Genomic DNA, 14,641 nt, shown 5'->3' on the forward strand with positions numbered 1-14,641 from the left:
GGTTATTTAAAAAAAAAAAAAATTTCTTCAGCCACGAGCCTTTGTATTTTATTTTTATTTAAAATAAAAAGTCAAAAAAATGATAAAATATTTTGTTTTGGCCATTTGGCTGCCTCCTCCAAATTGACACTTTATAAAAACCTTCTGTACTTTTTTCCCCCTCCCTCTCTCCCTCTTTACTACCTCCAAGATGGTAGGAAAGTTGTTGTTTTGGAGGGCAGAGGAGCCGCTCTCTGATGTTATGTCCTCTCGGTGCCTGTAGTGGTGCTATAGGAGGCTGCTGGCTCTCTTCTTGAGCAGCCCCAGCAGCCCTGCCTTCTTTGCTGGAGAATATATTCAGGGATTCCCCTTAATAATCACCTACCCTCTGAGCACTTTGTAGTTTTAAAATAATAAAGAGCCCCCAAAGCTTCCTCCCCACAAAAAGCAGGATCTTCTCAGAGACAGGGGGGCAGCAGCTCCTCAGCACAGAGCCCGAGCACATTCCCAGTCCCTCTGCTGGGGAGGAAACTCTGATCTGTCAGCCCAACAGAGGGAAAGGGGGGAGAGGAGAGAGAGGAGGGAAAAAAAAGCAGCTGGAAAGGTAAGCCAGGCCCGGCCTGCATCCCCGGGCTCGCGTAGCGCGGCAGGCGGTGCGGAGGGCGCAGGGCGGGCGGGGAGGCGGGCTACGCGAGGCCGGGGATCGGCCGGAGCGGCGTAGGCCGCAGTAGGGGGTGAGGGGAGCCAGGGGGGTTTTGGAAGCTTTCGGGCGCCGGGAGCAGCGCCGGAGGGGGGTGAGACGGCCGCCGGGGCCCAGCGGGAGGGTCGGGGCGCGGCGCCTCTGCCCGGGAGGTGAAGGGCGGCGGGGGAGAACGGGGGCGGGGGGGCGCTAGGCCTCGGCGCGGCGCGGCCCGGCCGCTCCGCTCCCCGCCCCGCCGGGTGCCCCGCGCCGGGCCCCGGGCCCAGAGCGGGCCGAGCCCCGCCGCCGCCGGGGCCGGGCGGCTGGGGGGAGGCGGTGGGGGCGCCGCGGCCGGGGCCGCTCTGCCCCCCCCACCCCCAAGCCCCCCCGCCCCCCGCGCGGAGCGAGGGGGCCGCGGGACGGGGGGACGGGGGCGGCATTAATTTGCCGAAATGACTTTTAATGAGCGGTGGCGGGGTGGGGGGGCACCCCCTCCCCCAGCCCGGTGCGGGGCCGCCGCGGCGGAGGCGGTGCCGGTCCCGCGGGGCTGCGCCGGCCGCGGCCTGGAAAGTTTCGCGGCGATTTTGGGGTGCTTTCCCCCCACCGCCGCCGCCGCCCACCCCGCGCCCGCGGCCGCGGGGACGGTGCCGGCGGGGCGGGGGCTCCTCGGAATGCGGCCGCAGGTTCCCCCCGCCCGTCCCGTACCCCCTCTCCCCCCGTCCGTGACCCCCCTTCGGCCGGGCCGGCGGCGGGCGGATTCGCCGCACAACTTTTTGGGAGGGAGCGGGGGGTGGTTTTGGGGGTGCGGGGAAGCCCTCGGAGTGTCCCCCCCGCCCCCTAAGCTGCCGGCACGTGGGGCCCCGGGCCGGTCCCGGAGCAGCGCACCGGGGGCAGGGGCTGCCCGGGCTGCGCCTTCGCTCCCCGGCACACGCCGGGCCGGCGGCTGCCGGAGCCCTGCCGGGCCGGGCCGGGGTCCCGCGGCCGCCCCGCTGTGCCCGGAGCCGTTGGCGGGACGGCAGCCACAGCCCCTGGCACCTCAGCCAGGGCCGGGGATCGCTCGGTAGCCCCTCACGGCCCGGGCTCTGTCTGGCCCCTCGCGTGTCCCAGATGTCCCCGTGGGCTGGGGGTCTGTGTGAGCTGCTGCTGCCCCCAGGACTGCCAGTGAAAGGATCCTTTTTTCCAGGGAAAAGAACGTCTGGTAGTTGTGAAGTGAGTGCACTGGAAGACCCACCAAGGCGCTTCACCCCGCACAGGTGAAATAGCTCCGGTTTCTAATGTGGGAGGTGGCGCGTTTTGGTCAAATATTCCTTAATGTGTCTCTTAGGTCAGAATGATAAGGGCTTTGTACAAGTAACTTCAAATGAAATTTGGAAGTTACAGTGATGCTCACCTTAAAGCCTTATATTATACCATCTGATTTAAATACACAGAGTTAGTTCTAACTTTGTTACTGAGCAACATGCAACACAGGTTTATTTTAAGTCCTTTTAGTTTTTGAGGATTGGGAGACTTAAAAATAAAATGGACAAAATTAGGACAATGCACTATTCCCCTGTAGGCTGGTGCCCTCCCCTATGGGCTCACCTGTACAGACAGTGCTTCGTGCTCAGGCCATGCCCACCAGGTACCAGTGCTGATGGCCAAGCTGGAGCACTCTTGTTTTATATGAAGCTGTCACCTACAACATTCAGCCTTTTGCATGAATTGTTTGTAATACATACAGAGATCACAAAAGTTTCATTAATTGTAAAGCTAAATTATTTACACAAAGCAACGCAAAATTTATGTACTGGGGGTTGTTTTGATGTTCAGTATTTTGTGATCAGTGAATGAATTTGTGTGTAGGGCCTGGTCCTATGGAACTGCCTATGCCATGTTCTCGTGGTGTGGTAAATCATCAAGAGGTACAAATCTTATTGTAAGACCACACTGAAACTCCAATAGCTTATAGCTGCTGAAAGGCTCCTCTGTGAGAAGCTCTATTGGTTTATATATTGAGTATTCCTACTGAAGCAAGAATGATACTGTATTGTGAGAAAATAAGTTTATTTTTCTTTGTAGTATTGGGACTAAAAATAAGACAAAAGTATTTTGTTTAACCTCATATGGAGTGGCAGGTTTTCTGTTATTTGAATAAATAAAAGGCTTGGACTTTTTTTTCCTCCCAAGTACAGATGCAAGGTGTGTTGTGATATATTTAATCTCTACTTTATCTCAGAGTCTTGCTTTTGATATTCTGAGAAAATATTTTTAAAGTACCTTTCTGCCATGTTGCAATGTCCTAAAGGATCCATTTGTTGCTGTATTGGAAGCCACCTCTTTGCAGCCCTGCTCATCCTTGCAAAACCCAGGCCTGTTTATAACTACATTGAAATAAGCATGCATGACAACCTCCCTGTGAGGATGTGATAGCAGGACTGGGGCCTGTGACCTTCTTCACAAATAGAGAAATCCTTGCTCAAAAGACTTTCAAGATACAGGGCCCATCTTGAACCTTAGGTCAGGAATAGCCATGTTTAGGAAATTACTTTTTTGAAATCTGTAGGAATGTTCTCTTGGCTGTACTTACAAATTTTCCTACGTAAGTTCTTTTATTCTTTGGAAATCCTCTGAAGTTTCTAAAATTCACAGTCTTAGGTGTTTGTTGTTTTTTAAGGTTTCGGCTTTCTTTGTCAGGTTTTCTCTAAGGTGCTGTGAGGTGCAGATCAGTGAATCAACTAAAATGAAAATTCCTTTTAAGTTCATTTGGTGTGGGAAGACAAAAAGAACCTGTTCAGTCTGTGAGCAAAGACTTCTGTTTTTTGTCTTCATAGTTGTTTTCTGCTCTTGATTGTAACTAGTTAACAAGTCTGTAAGTTCTCTAGCTGTTGCTATTATTAGGAATCGTGCTTAAGTTTAATTCTGTATTTATTGTGTTATATTCTGAAACATAATCTGTTTTACCACTGTTGCCTGAAACATTCTGCTGCTTTTCTGTTAATATATTGGACGTCCTTATGCAATGTGAACTGCCTTTTGCCAGAGCTGAAGTAATAAGCTTTCTAAAAAGGCAGAATGAGGGCAATATTGCTTCTTTCTTCCTAGGCAGGTCTTGGCATATGTAAAAAAGTAGTCCAAAATATGATTCCAGGTGCTAACTAAAAATACCTTGTAAGATCTTAACGTGTTGAATGCCTTGATCTGTCAGGATACTTGCATGTGTGTTGCAGTTTCTGCACTTCAGAGGCTGAGTAAGGGCTGTACTCTAGTTAATAGAAGTGTTCTGTACAGGAACTCTTGGAGTTGACTTTGGTTGCTTCTCAGTGATCTCTGTCTCAGTTTGAGTGCTTTTACTGACAAAAAGACTATTGTTTCAACAATTAGTTTGGTATCTGAGTGTAGTAGAGAATTGAGCTATTAAAAGTCTAGAACTATGCCAAACTTATGGTTAGATCACAGCATAGGGGCAGAAGTTACAACTTTGTGGTGTTGGTGTTGATCACAGTTAGATGTGGTACAGCTTCTCTTGATAGAACAAAACATTTCAAAGAGAGGTATTAGTTGCTATAAAATAGAAAGAACCCCGTATATTTTAGATTTATACTTAGAAGTATATTTTTTACTAATACTGATTGAAAAGTTTTGCTATGAAATAACTTCAAGTGGATGTCTTTTTGTCATTTGTTTTATGGCTTCTGTTCGTCCTGGAGTGGATGAAATTCCGTGTTTCCAAACATCTTGCACACTGCATATTTGCTGTGTTTCAGGAAATGGGTCTGACAGTGTCAGGTTCTTGTTCTTTCTTGGTCAAGAGGAAATGACAAAACTACTATTGATGTTATTTGTGCTTGTGGAAAAGCTGAGATTCTTGTAGATCCATGTTCTATTTCTAGCCCCAAGCTGATGGTTTTGGGAATGTACGGAGATGATTGTACCTTGTCTGTGAGATGTCATGAACATACCAAGTCATTTAACATGAAATTTAGGCTAGTATTAGCAAGTGCAAACAACACAGTAAAGACCTCTGCAGTTGTGGATTTTGTTTGGATGCAGTGTGTGAAGCTCTGAGCTCAGTCCTCTTAATTATACATCTTTTAACCACCAGCATATAATTGCCTTGCAATTTGCAATGCATTTGGGGATTCCATTGCCTAAAAGGGTCTTACGTACATTGAATGTCAACTTCTGAGCATATGTTTAAGAATGTATCAACCCACATTATTTAAAATACTCTAATATTTTCAGCACAGCATTTGTGCAAAATTACCCATCTGAGTTTTGAGGTTCCAGTGCTTTGGGCTTTCTGTTAGTGAGTAAGCCATTAACTTCCCTTTAGACTACTCACAATGTCAGGTACCAGATTTCTGTATGACATAATGCTGGTACTTGGGTACGGTTACAGTAAAGATCATCCTCCAAAGTTTGCTGCTGCACTGTTTTCCAGCCTCTCTGAAGGACTTTTAAACTCTTTTGGAAGAGAGTATGTGGAGTGCAGAGCTGCAACTATGTTGTCTTTGGAGCTGATGTGCACTGCAACGGAGCTGGTTATGCCTGTACTGAAAAGCCAGTACTAAAAGCAATTGGGAACTGGCTTCTTCCAGAGGGTGGTAGTAGGTATTGGCAGTTGGACAGGTGTGTACCTGTGTATTGAAATCTTTAATTCCTCTTTTTGCAGTTACTGTACAAACCACCTTCCGTTGTCTTGTAGACTACCAGTGGCTGCACTCAGCAGGACAAATAGCTCTGCTCTTAAGTGCTGATGTTTCAGAGTGTGACTTTGCTCTGTGTCCTGCCTGTCCTTGCTATAAAGCCTTGCTGGGGTGCTAAGTTTGTTACTCTTCTTCACATGTCCAGATAGGACTTTAGCCAGAGGGAGGAGATTTTCTTCCAGTCAGCTGCTCAAGAATAAAAAGTGGGACAAGGGGAGAAGTGAATGTGTTATGAAGTTACAAATTTTAGTGATAACCTCATAAGAATGTGAAAAATACCCTTCTGGGTCAGATTAGCTTGGATCCAACCTAATGTTCTGTCTTGGGCAGTAAGAATAAGTGATGCTGCTTAGGAAGGTCATGAAAGCCTAGACTCTTTTTTTTGTGCTCTCTTCTCTTACTCCTCCACCATCCATATTTGTTAAATTGGTCATGCTAGCGGGTGCATCACTTATGCCCCATTGTCTTCTCTATTGCCTTTTTGAACCTGATGGTCCAGTCTGCTTCCACAGTCTCATGTGGTATCAAGCTCCAGCAATTCACTACCTGTGAGTAGTGAAAACAAAGAAATACTTCTTTGGTATGTTTTGAGTCAATCTCTTACTAACTTCATCAGGCACCCCTAGCAGCAATATTGTGTGATCTGGTATGACTGCTCTGTATTTACCTTATTCCCTACCATTATTTTTTAAACCTCAGTCATGTATTACATCATTTGGCAAGGACATGCATTTTTGAATTCTCTTCTGTTCTTTGCCCTGTTGTTTCTGACTAGCTCAAAATCTTCTATTTAGAATCAGTTGTTTAAGGAAAATCTAGGTTCCTCAAGAAGCAGCTTCTGGTTTCTCATTCACAGATTGTGGCTAAAGTTAGCTTGAGCACATGTAGGCATAATTTTTTTTTTTTCTGTTGAGCCTTCCTACATCTTCAGTATAGAGTATAAATGCAAAACCAAAAACAGCTTCCACAAAGTTTTGTATTCTGATATTTTTATAGTGAAGTACAGCTGCTTAAGCATTTGCTTTTTCCAGGGGAAGTCCATGTTTCCGTCATCTCTTACTGAATCCTGTGGGACAAAAATAATTTCTCCCCCACCCACTATTTAGCTAAGTGTAGTTTCAGTTCTGCTCAGTTAAGGGACATGTGCCTATTCCATGCTTGTGCTACTTTTTATGTAGCAGCAAAAAGCTCTGTTAAGAACTCCTGTAAATTGTTAGAAATAAAACACTGCATCATATGAAATCAGAATGAAGAGATTTAAGTGTCTTCATTATTTATATATATATATTTATACACACACACTCTCTCATATGATATGCCATGGAAGTAAAAAAAATGCAGCTCTTTTTAGATGGAGTCCAGCTTCAGTCTCTGATCCTGGCAGTGTACCACATAGTGACATGTCTTTTGGGTACTCTTTAAGAATCTATCAATAAAGATATAATTGCAAGTTTGAGAAAATTGCTGTGTTGTTTTTTTTTTTTTAATATAACATTGGTTGGCTACTATGTTTATTGGCTTTCTTGTTCCTTGCATTGTAGTTGCACTAATTGATTATTATCAGGATTTTTAACATGGTTATATTTGCCTGAGCTTCTCTTAGTGTATATGTACCCAAAACCTCATGTTCCTGTTCATTGGTTTCCCTTGGGATTATTGTTAGTATTTTTGTGTGAATGTGGCATTGTCCTATGGCATTGTCCTGGTGCCCTGTATCTCTCAGGCAAGTGAGAAATGAAATACTATGCCTACCTTGACACAGTCAAGTTAAATGCAAAAAATAAAACTTAATTATGAGTTAAATCCAAAAATAAGACTGTGGCCACAAGAATAAATCTAGGATTATAGTGCCTGGGAACTGTGGAGCAGTTTCTTTACAGAAGCTTAACAGAGGCACACAAGGTATGCATTTCTCACTGTTTACTTTGGAACCATCCTGAGGAACTCTTATTCTTTGGTCTGTTGCTAACCTTCTGAAGAGAAATACAGCTGGGTTGTACAAAAGAGGAGAAAGTTAGTGATTCATCAGAAACTCTGCAAAGCACGATAGTAGTAGTTTAAAAGAAGGTGATAAATAGACCAGAAGAAAATTGAGAGCAACATGTGGGTCACCCCAGCAGCAAGATACACTTGGTCTTTCAAGTTTTATGTCCAGTCCAGTATGCTACCTAATACAAGCTTTGATAAACTGAGCAAAGGCTTTCTGTCAACTTTGTGTGTGTGAGATGCAAGTAAAGACTCATTTGATTACTTTTGCTGCCATAGTAATAGAAGAGTCCATCTCTCAAACATATGGGATACAAACACTGACCAAAACTCCTGTATGGGTCATGTTCCCATGGGATTTATGTTTTTCCTTCATGTTGTTGCTGAATAATACTGAAGGGTATGTCAGTATCTGCCTGAGCCAAGGTGACTGAAAGGAATATTTGGTCCTTAACGTGCTAAAGCAGAGATTGTTCCCTCTTCCCATTCTGTGTTTTTGAAGGGCACAGTCAACAATGAGCTTTCTTGTTCTTAAGACTAATGTGTTGTGGAAAGTCATACTCCAGTCATTGGTTGATTTTGTGTATATATATATATATATGTATATATTTATATGTATATATATATGTAGTGTATGTGCTTCTATGCCATGACAAGAATTGGGAAAAGCGATTGGAACTGGAACTAGATGTCCTTTGCTTATGTTGTGGCTCTCTGGTATAAGCAAGGTGTGAGGCCCCTGTCTCTGGGGGTGGCTGCTTCCCTGTGTACATGGAAAAGGAAAATGTGTATCAAGAGGAAACACAAAGTTACCATTATCTTCAAATGATTGTTCAGGTTGGTTGCAGTAGTTACAGTGTGTAGCACCTGTATCCATTAATACACTATGTATGCTGTATGTGTGCATATACAGCTGTTCCAAGAATTTTAAGTGTGTTTTTAAATATTTTAGTACTCTTCTGTGTTTCTGCTTCTACAGCTAGATATGTGCTAATGAAGGCCAGATCTATGCTGTTTACTTTGTGGGACTGTGTTTTGTTTTGCCCTAGTGACTTAAAATTGTTTTCCTAGATTCCCCAGTGCCATAGTGCTCCGTCATTTTTCTCATGGTACTCTTTTTACAACAGAAAGTGTTGGCTTGTACCTTTCCAAGAGAAAAGTACATCTTTCCTGCAAAGCCTGTATAGGCTTCTTCCTTGCAATTCTGCTCTTGACATTTTGGGCCTTGGGAACAAGTAATTTCGTGGAGGTGGTAATCTGTACGTTTGTCACATGCCTCTAATTTATTACGTATTTCCTGAAAATCACCTCTATGAATATTCCTTTTCTTGGTGTATAATATATGAAACTGAATTGGGTACTGAATGAATACACAGTGTTCAAAAGAGTTCATTCCAGTGCTTCAGGATGAGTTTTCTGAATAAAGGCTACCTTCTGTAGGTTAAACTTAGTGTATCACAGTAGCTGCAGAATGTATGTATTGTTAGGTTTTTTTAAAAACTACTTTGGGTTGGTTTGGGGGTTTTACTTTTGTTTTATAAAAAATGATTGCCAAAGACCTTCATAATATTGGGAACTTAAAAAGTACCTTATGGCTGCATGAATTTACACTGTAGGAACCTACTTAGGGGGAAAAACCACCTTTGGTTTATGAAAGCAAGTGATCTAATCTGACACTTAACCTTTTTCAACTTGTAGCTTCTAATCACTTTCCGGTAGATGAGTGAAGTTCTGTTTAAGAGATTTAAGTGTGCTGGCAGAATTTTCTTTCCCCTGCTAATTTCTTTCGTGTTTTTCATGTTTTCCAAAGATCTGTGACTACTGATAGAAACTATTGTGCTATTGTTTTATTGGATGCTAACTGAACCACAGCTTGGTGACTACATGTGCCCATTGACTTATTGTAGTAATATCTGTTTTATTCTGACTGACATTGACCCTTTTGATATTTTCCTTTAGACAATCTGCTTCATCTTGGTTCATCATCATTCCAGGATAGTGGTGTCCTTGGGGCTCTCTCTTAACACTGACATGGTACAGAAGATTTAAAATCAGGTATTGTTTTGGATCCTTCTTCCTGGCCAAAAACCTAGAACTGAATGCAATTTTTTTTCCCCTTACGTGATTTGTCTCAATATTTTGCTTCTTTCAGCTGATGTTCACAAGGAATAGAGTCACGTGATGTATGAAGGCAAACACATACACTTCTCTGAGGTTGACAATAAGCCCTTGTGCTCATACAGCCCCAAACTGTGCAAGCAGAGGCGACTTAACGGCTACGCCTTCTGCATCAGACACGTTCTGGAGGACAAGACTGCCCCCTTCAAGCAATGTGAATATGTGGCCAAGTACAACAGCCAACGCTGCACCAACCCCATCCCCAAGTCTGAGGACCGTAGGTGAGTTGGGGTTTCCTCTCTGCAAAGTGGGAAGTGCCTGGGACGTTGTATTTCAGTTGCTGCCTGGTTTCAGGATGAGGGAGGAACTGGCCTGAGTGAATTGTATTCCAGGATGTTCCTTTGAGGATTTTGTTGTAAGACCAGTAAACTTTATTTTATTTTTTTGTGGGAGTCGCGTTCTCAGCGATAGGGCAGTAACTTAATCCCAAGGAAGTTTAGGGGAAGAGTTCACTGCTTTTCTCAAGTTCACTATAAACTGTGGATCAAATCTGCTACACAATATCAGCTGTTCTAACTCACTTGCTTTGTCACTCACAGTACATGCTCTTAGAAAGGCCTGCTTGTTTAGCCAGCAGTGCCAAAAGCACACTTCCATCTGCTCTTTCAGGACAAGTAGTTGAAAATGCTTATCTGTCACAGGGACAGTGACACATAGGGACAAATCCAGAGTTACAATTCAGTGATGGTGATTTGGTACTGATCTGTAGTGTTGTTTTCCTGGAATCAAATAAATATTACCTGATAATAGATGAGCCAGCTGGGAAAGTGCCACATACTCCCTTTTTCTTTTTGCTTCCCTTATTTCTCTCCCCTTCCCTACCCAAATGAAGATGCCCAGAGTGCCCAGGTATTAAATTCCTTGCAAAATATAGTCCTCTAAATTGTTGAGAGCTGGGAATTAAAAGCAAATTTCCTGAATTGCAGCCCATATTGTAACCACAAGGGCATTCTTCCTTGCTCTTCAAGACTTTCTGAACACCAATCTCATTGGTTCTACTCGGGCTGAAATAGCAGAATTTGTCTAATCTTGTCTGTCTTCTATATATGACTGTTTTTCAGAGCCATCATTGCAGGTTTTGCCAGTAATACAGTGTTTAATTAATGTTTTAACTATCTGAGGCTTATTCTCTTAGAAATGCTTTTTAAAACCTAAAATATGAACAAAATATGCCAAAAAACTCAAGCCACTGTTCACTGACCTTTCACATTATTAGCTGCCATTCACTAACCTTTTGCATTATTAGCAGTGTTCCCACTGTGCCCTACATATAACTTCCTTCTCAGCTCACAGCTCCCTCTCTTGTCTGAAACAACAGTTGGACTGTGCTCTAAATTAACTTACACTTCACCTGCCATTTCAGCTGAGAAGACTGATGAAGTGAGAAAAAACCACGAATGTTTGTCAAAAGCTGTAGGGCAAATGCTCAAATGGCACAAGATGAATAACTTCAAGCTGTAATTTGACAGTCAGTGAGTGTTTCTTTGCTACTGTACAATTGAGGCTCTTTGGAAATAAGCTCACAGAAATGATCATAGAAATTGTTAGCACAAATGGTATGCTGTAATTTCAGATGCAAGAGCTGACTGAGAGAGTTCCTGTTTACCAGAGGTCATACTGAAAAACAATAGCAGTAATAGTACTTAATGACACTTTTTTACATCTCGTGTTCCCATGGAATTTGTGATTTTTCTTTGCACCTTGAATTGAGATCACACTTTGTTCTTTTTGATTTTTCTCAAGTTAAAGTGAAGTGTGGTCATGACATCTGGTGTATGTTATATTAGAATAATTCAATTGCATGTCGAGTGTCACATTACAGTATTTGAAGAGGACAGCAGGTGTCTGAAAGAGAAAATAAACTTTTAATTTCAAATGAGAGGATGTGATATTTTGAAAGAATATTTTAAAAGACTGTTTCTTGGGGTGGAGTTTAATTTTAACAATAACATTTAATGAATGCTAGTGATAAGACTGTGGCTGTTAAACTTCTTTTTTTTGGCAGGCAAACCTGTATCTGTTTCTTAGAAGACTTTTTCACACTTCATTCAATATAAAGATGTTTGCAATATCTGAGTTCTTCACTCATAGCTTTTCATTTTCTGTGTACAGAATTACTGTCAGATGGTCATTTTGTCACAGTTTTAGACACATAACTGTACATTATCAGAAGCAGGCTGTATGATGCTCTGACAGTTATCTTCTTTTATACTTTTGGAGATGGTTTAAAAAAAGTATTTCAAGAAGCTGCATGTGTTATTTGCCAAAAGCTTCATAGTGTGTCCACAGATAATTAAGAAGAATTATCACTTGACCCCAGACAAATGAGATGCTACTAGCCACAAAGATAGTTAATATGATGCATATTATTAGATTTCTTATTAACTACTAACATTCTACAAACTAAATCTACTAATAGTAGACTTCATTGCCTTATTTGATGTCTCATTTTTCTATTCACTATCTTGTTTTTTTAAAGAATATATATATGTGTGATGATACACACATGGGTTTTATATCTGTTTTCTCTGAATACATCTCCTTTCTTTACCAGATACACACAAAGATAATGAAATGCAGCTAGGTTTACTACAATTTAGATGGATTAAACACTATTTTGTCTCTAATCCTCCTCGCTTTAGAGAATGTTTAAATATTTTGTTAATATACAAGTTCTTCCCCAGTTTATTTGGATCTTCTTTTAAGTAAGTGATGGACATTGATACCAAGCTGGGGTGTGCTAAGAAGCAGAATGTGTTTGTAGGTAGAAAACCTCACTGTCTGAATTCTTGCCTTCCCAGTAGATATGGGAAAACTGTCCAGCTGTAGTCTTCAGAACCCATCACATTTTGTGTGCTTCATGTTATGATAATTTTAATGGATATCAACCCACCATATGTGTGGATTTCATTTGACCTTACCTGCACAGAATAAGTGCCTTTGGCACTGGATAAGAAGGGGAAAAAACCTGTGATAGATACTTATTGTGATATTATCAGCTGAGCATAACTCACAGACAGGTTGCAGAAGTGACAAAGTGAGCTTCCAAGACAGGCTCATCAGAACTGGCTTTTGTAGGGCCAGCTGGACCCTTATGGGTGTCATGCTCAGAGCATTGTGAAAAGCACTGTGCTGCTTGCAGGTTCAGTTCCTGTCTTCCCAGTAATCTGACTCCCATGGAGCTTGAACTAATGCAGGCTCTGCAGCACTGCATGGAATCAGAGCCAGTTTAGGATAGGGCCAGCTAAAGAGCCATCCTGGAATGTGCAGGGTGGGAAATGTGGGTGCATGTCCCCCTGGCTGTGCACAGGGCTGACAAGGTCAAGGCTGAAGTGGTGGTACTGAGAACTCTGCCTAACCAAAACTGCTTGTGTGCAGTCTTCTCTACCCAGAGAAGACTGAACTGCTCTTCCTGGTCTCTTGCTCCTGTTAGTCCAAGGTGTAATAGCCTTGGTTATACTGGAGGACAGGGAGTTGACAGAGCCTAAAGCACAAAGCCAAGTCAGTGTGTACTGGAATCCAAATGTTGTAGCCTGGCATCCATGGGTTTGTGTCCAGGGGAGCCACTTGGCTCTCAGTGATACAGGATGGTCAGCTGTAAGAGCCAAAGCTTTATTCTCTGCCATATAGAGATTATTCTGTTAAAGTTAAATGAACAAGACAAACCCCTAATTGCCTAGAACTCAGAGAATTTTAGCAAGCTTATTACCTTTCCAGGGACTTATTCACCTTTTCTATTTCTTTTCTTACTGTTTTTGCCATGAAAACAGACTATGCAGTTCTACCTCCTCAGATCAGCACAAGCATAGGATGACAATAATTTAAATTCTGAACAATATAAGGGAAGTATCTGTGTTGAGCAAAATACTCTTCTTATTGGCATAAGAGGGAAAATAATTCCCTTGTGTTTGTTTAGTCTGTTCATTGGGTTTTTTCTTCTGTCATACTAAAAGTGCTGTCGTAACTGTTCAAACAAAATATTTAAAAAGGGCTTAATTTTAAATATGGAAACAGCACTTGTTGACTTTAAGGGAAGCTTTATTGAACCCTCATTATATAATTTTATTTTTAGAAGTGCATCTCTCAGTATGAATTTACAGTATTCCAGATAAGGACTGCACAAGTTGTTGGCTTTTAGCTTGCCTCATCTAGGTTTATTTATTACTTACAACATAATGTAATTAAGAAATTATTTAGGCACTAATAAGTAGTAGTGCTTTTCAGCCTTTTCTGCTTTGTGAAACCTTAGGAGTGTGGGTCTCTCAAGAAGCTACATATATGGAGACCATTAAAAAAGGGAGAGCATGTATGAATTTGCTTTCTCTTTTTTCCCTTTTAAGGACCCTTTAGAGCTGTTCACACATTGTTTCTTTAGAAATGGGTTGACAAGTTGAAAGTGACTAAACTGAAGTGCTAAACATTTCTGGGGGGTTGTCTTTGAGCTTTTGGGCTGCCATTTTTTGCTCCATGAAGACCAGAAATAATATAATTTTAACCTATTTTTCAACAAAACTACTGTTCAGAGATTCATACTGATCAGATTTTAAAGAATACCTTAATGGATATTTTATTATCTTGTCCATAATTACCTTGATGCAGACATCACTTTTTCCTTGTATCTTTGGTTATTTATAAGCTGTAGGTTATAGTTTGGATTCTGAGGATTCAAGGGGAAATTTTGATTGTTGGTGGGTTCTACAGAGGCAGCACTAGCTGCCTATGGCATACAGGAAAAGGATCACATCATGGTTCCTAAATTTCTGTCACATGCTAATTCCAATCAAACAAAAGTTAATTGCGTACTTTTTAGTATGTTATCTGTGGCATAAATTGTAATTATTTTTACTTTCATGGCAGGTTTTCAAAGACCTTTTTGCTTTCTTTTTTTTTTTTAATAGCATGTATTTGAAAGTTTTTTTCATGCTAGAAGAACTTAAAATCCATGCTTGTGGATTTTATGTATACATATTTCTGGCATTGTGTAAATGCTTTCTAGCAGCAGAGGATTTGTTTTAAACTAGATTTTTATTTAAGAATATTCAGCTAGCCCTCTGTATTCAAAATTCATCAAACTACTAAAACAGAATTTAAGTACTTATGCTACTTGTTTAGTAAGTGTAAATGGTGATTC

At 41.8% G+C, this 14,641-nt stretch overlaps 1 protein-coding gene across 8 annotated transcripts in view; it reads left to right on the forward strand.

Annotated features, from left to right (window-relative positions):
- The first annotated feature begins 318 nt into the window (after positions 1 to 318).
- INO80D (INO80 complex subunit D) overlaps positions 319 to 14,641 on the forward strand; it is a 54,992-nt gene continuing 40,669 nt past the window's right edge. For 3 of the 8 annotated variants that reach the window (XR_013774958.1, XR_013774959.1, XM_079311460.1), the window contains exons 1-4: positions 322 to 583; positions 1,842 to 1,911; positions 9,292 to 9,387; positions 9,485 to 9,731. Coding sequence is in view for 5 of the 8 variants with exons in the window: in XM_079311460.1 (XP_079167586.1) it covers positions 9,514 to 9,731 (218 nt within the window). In the remaining 3 variants the exon portion in view is untranslated. Of the gene's footprint in view, positions 584 to 617; positions 633 to 1,028; positions 1,342 to 1,841; positions 1,912 to 9,291; positions 9,388 to 9,484; positions 9,732 to 14,641 lie in introns of those variants that run through there. The other 5 variants (XR_013774957.1, XM_079311456.1, XM_079311459.1 and 2 more) reach the window with 4 other exon arrangements.

This window comes from Erithacus rubecula, assembly GCF_903797595.1.
Source record: "Erithacus rubecula genome assembly, chromosome: 8".
Lineage (NCBI taxonomy): Eukaryota > Metazoa > Chordata > Aves > Passeriformes > Muscicapidae > Erithacus > Erithacus rubecula.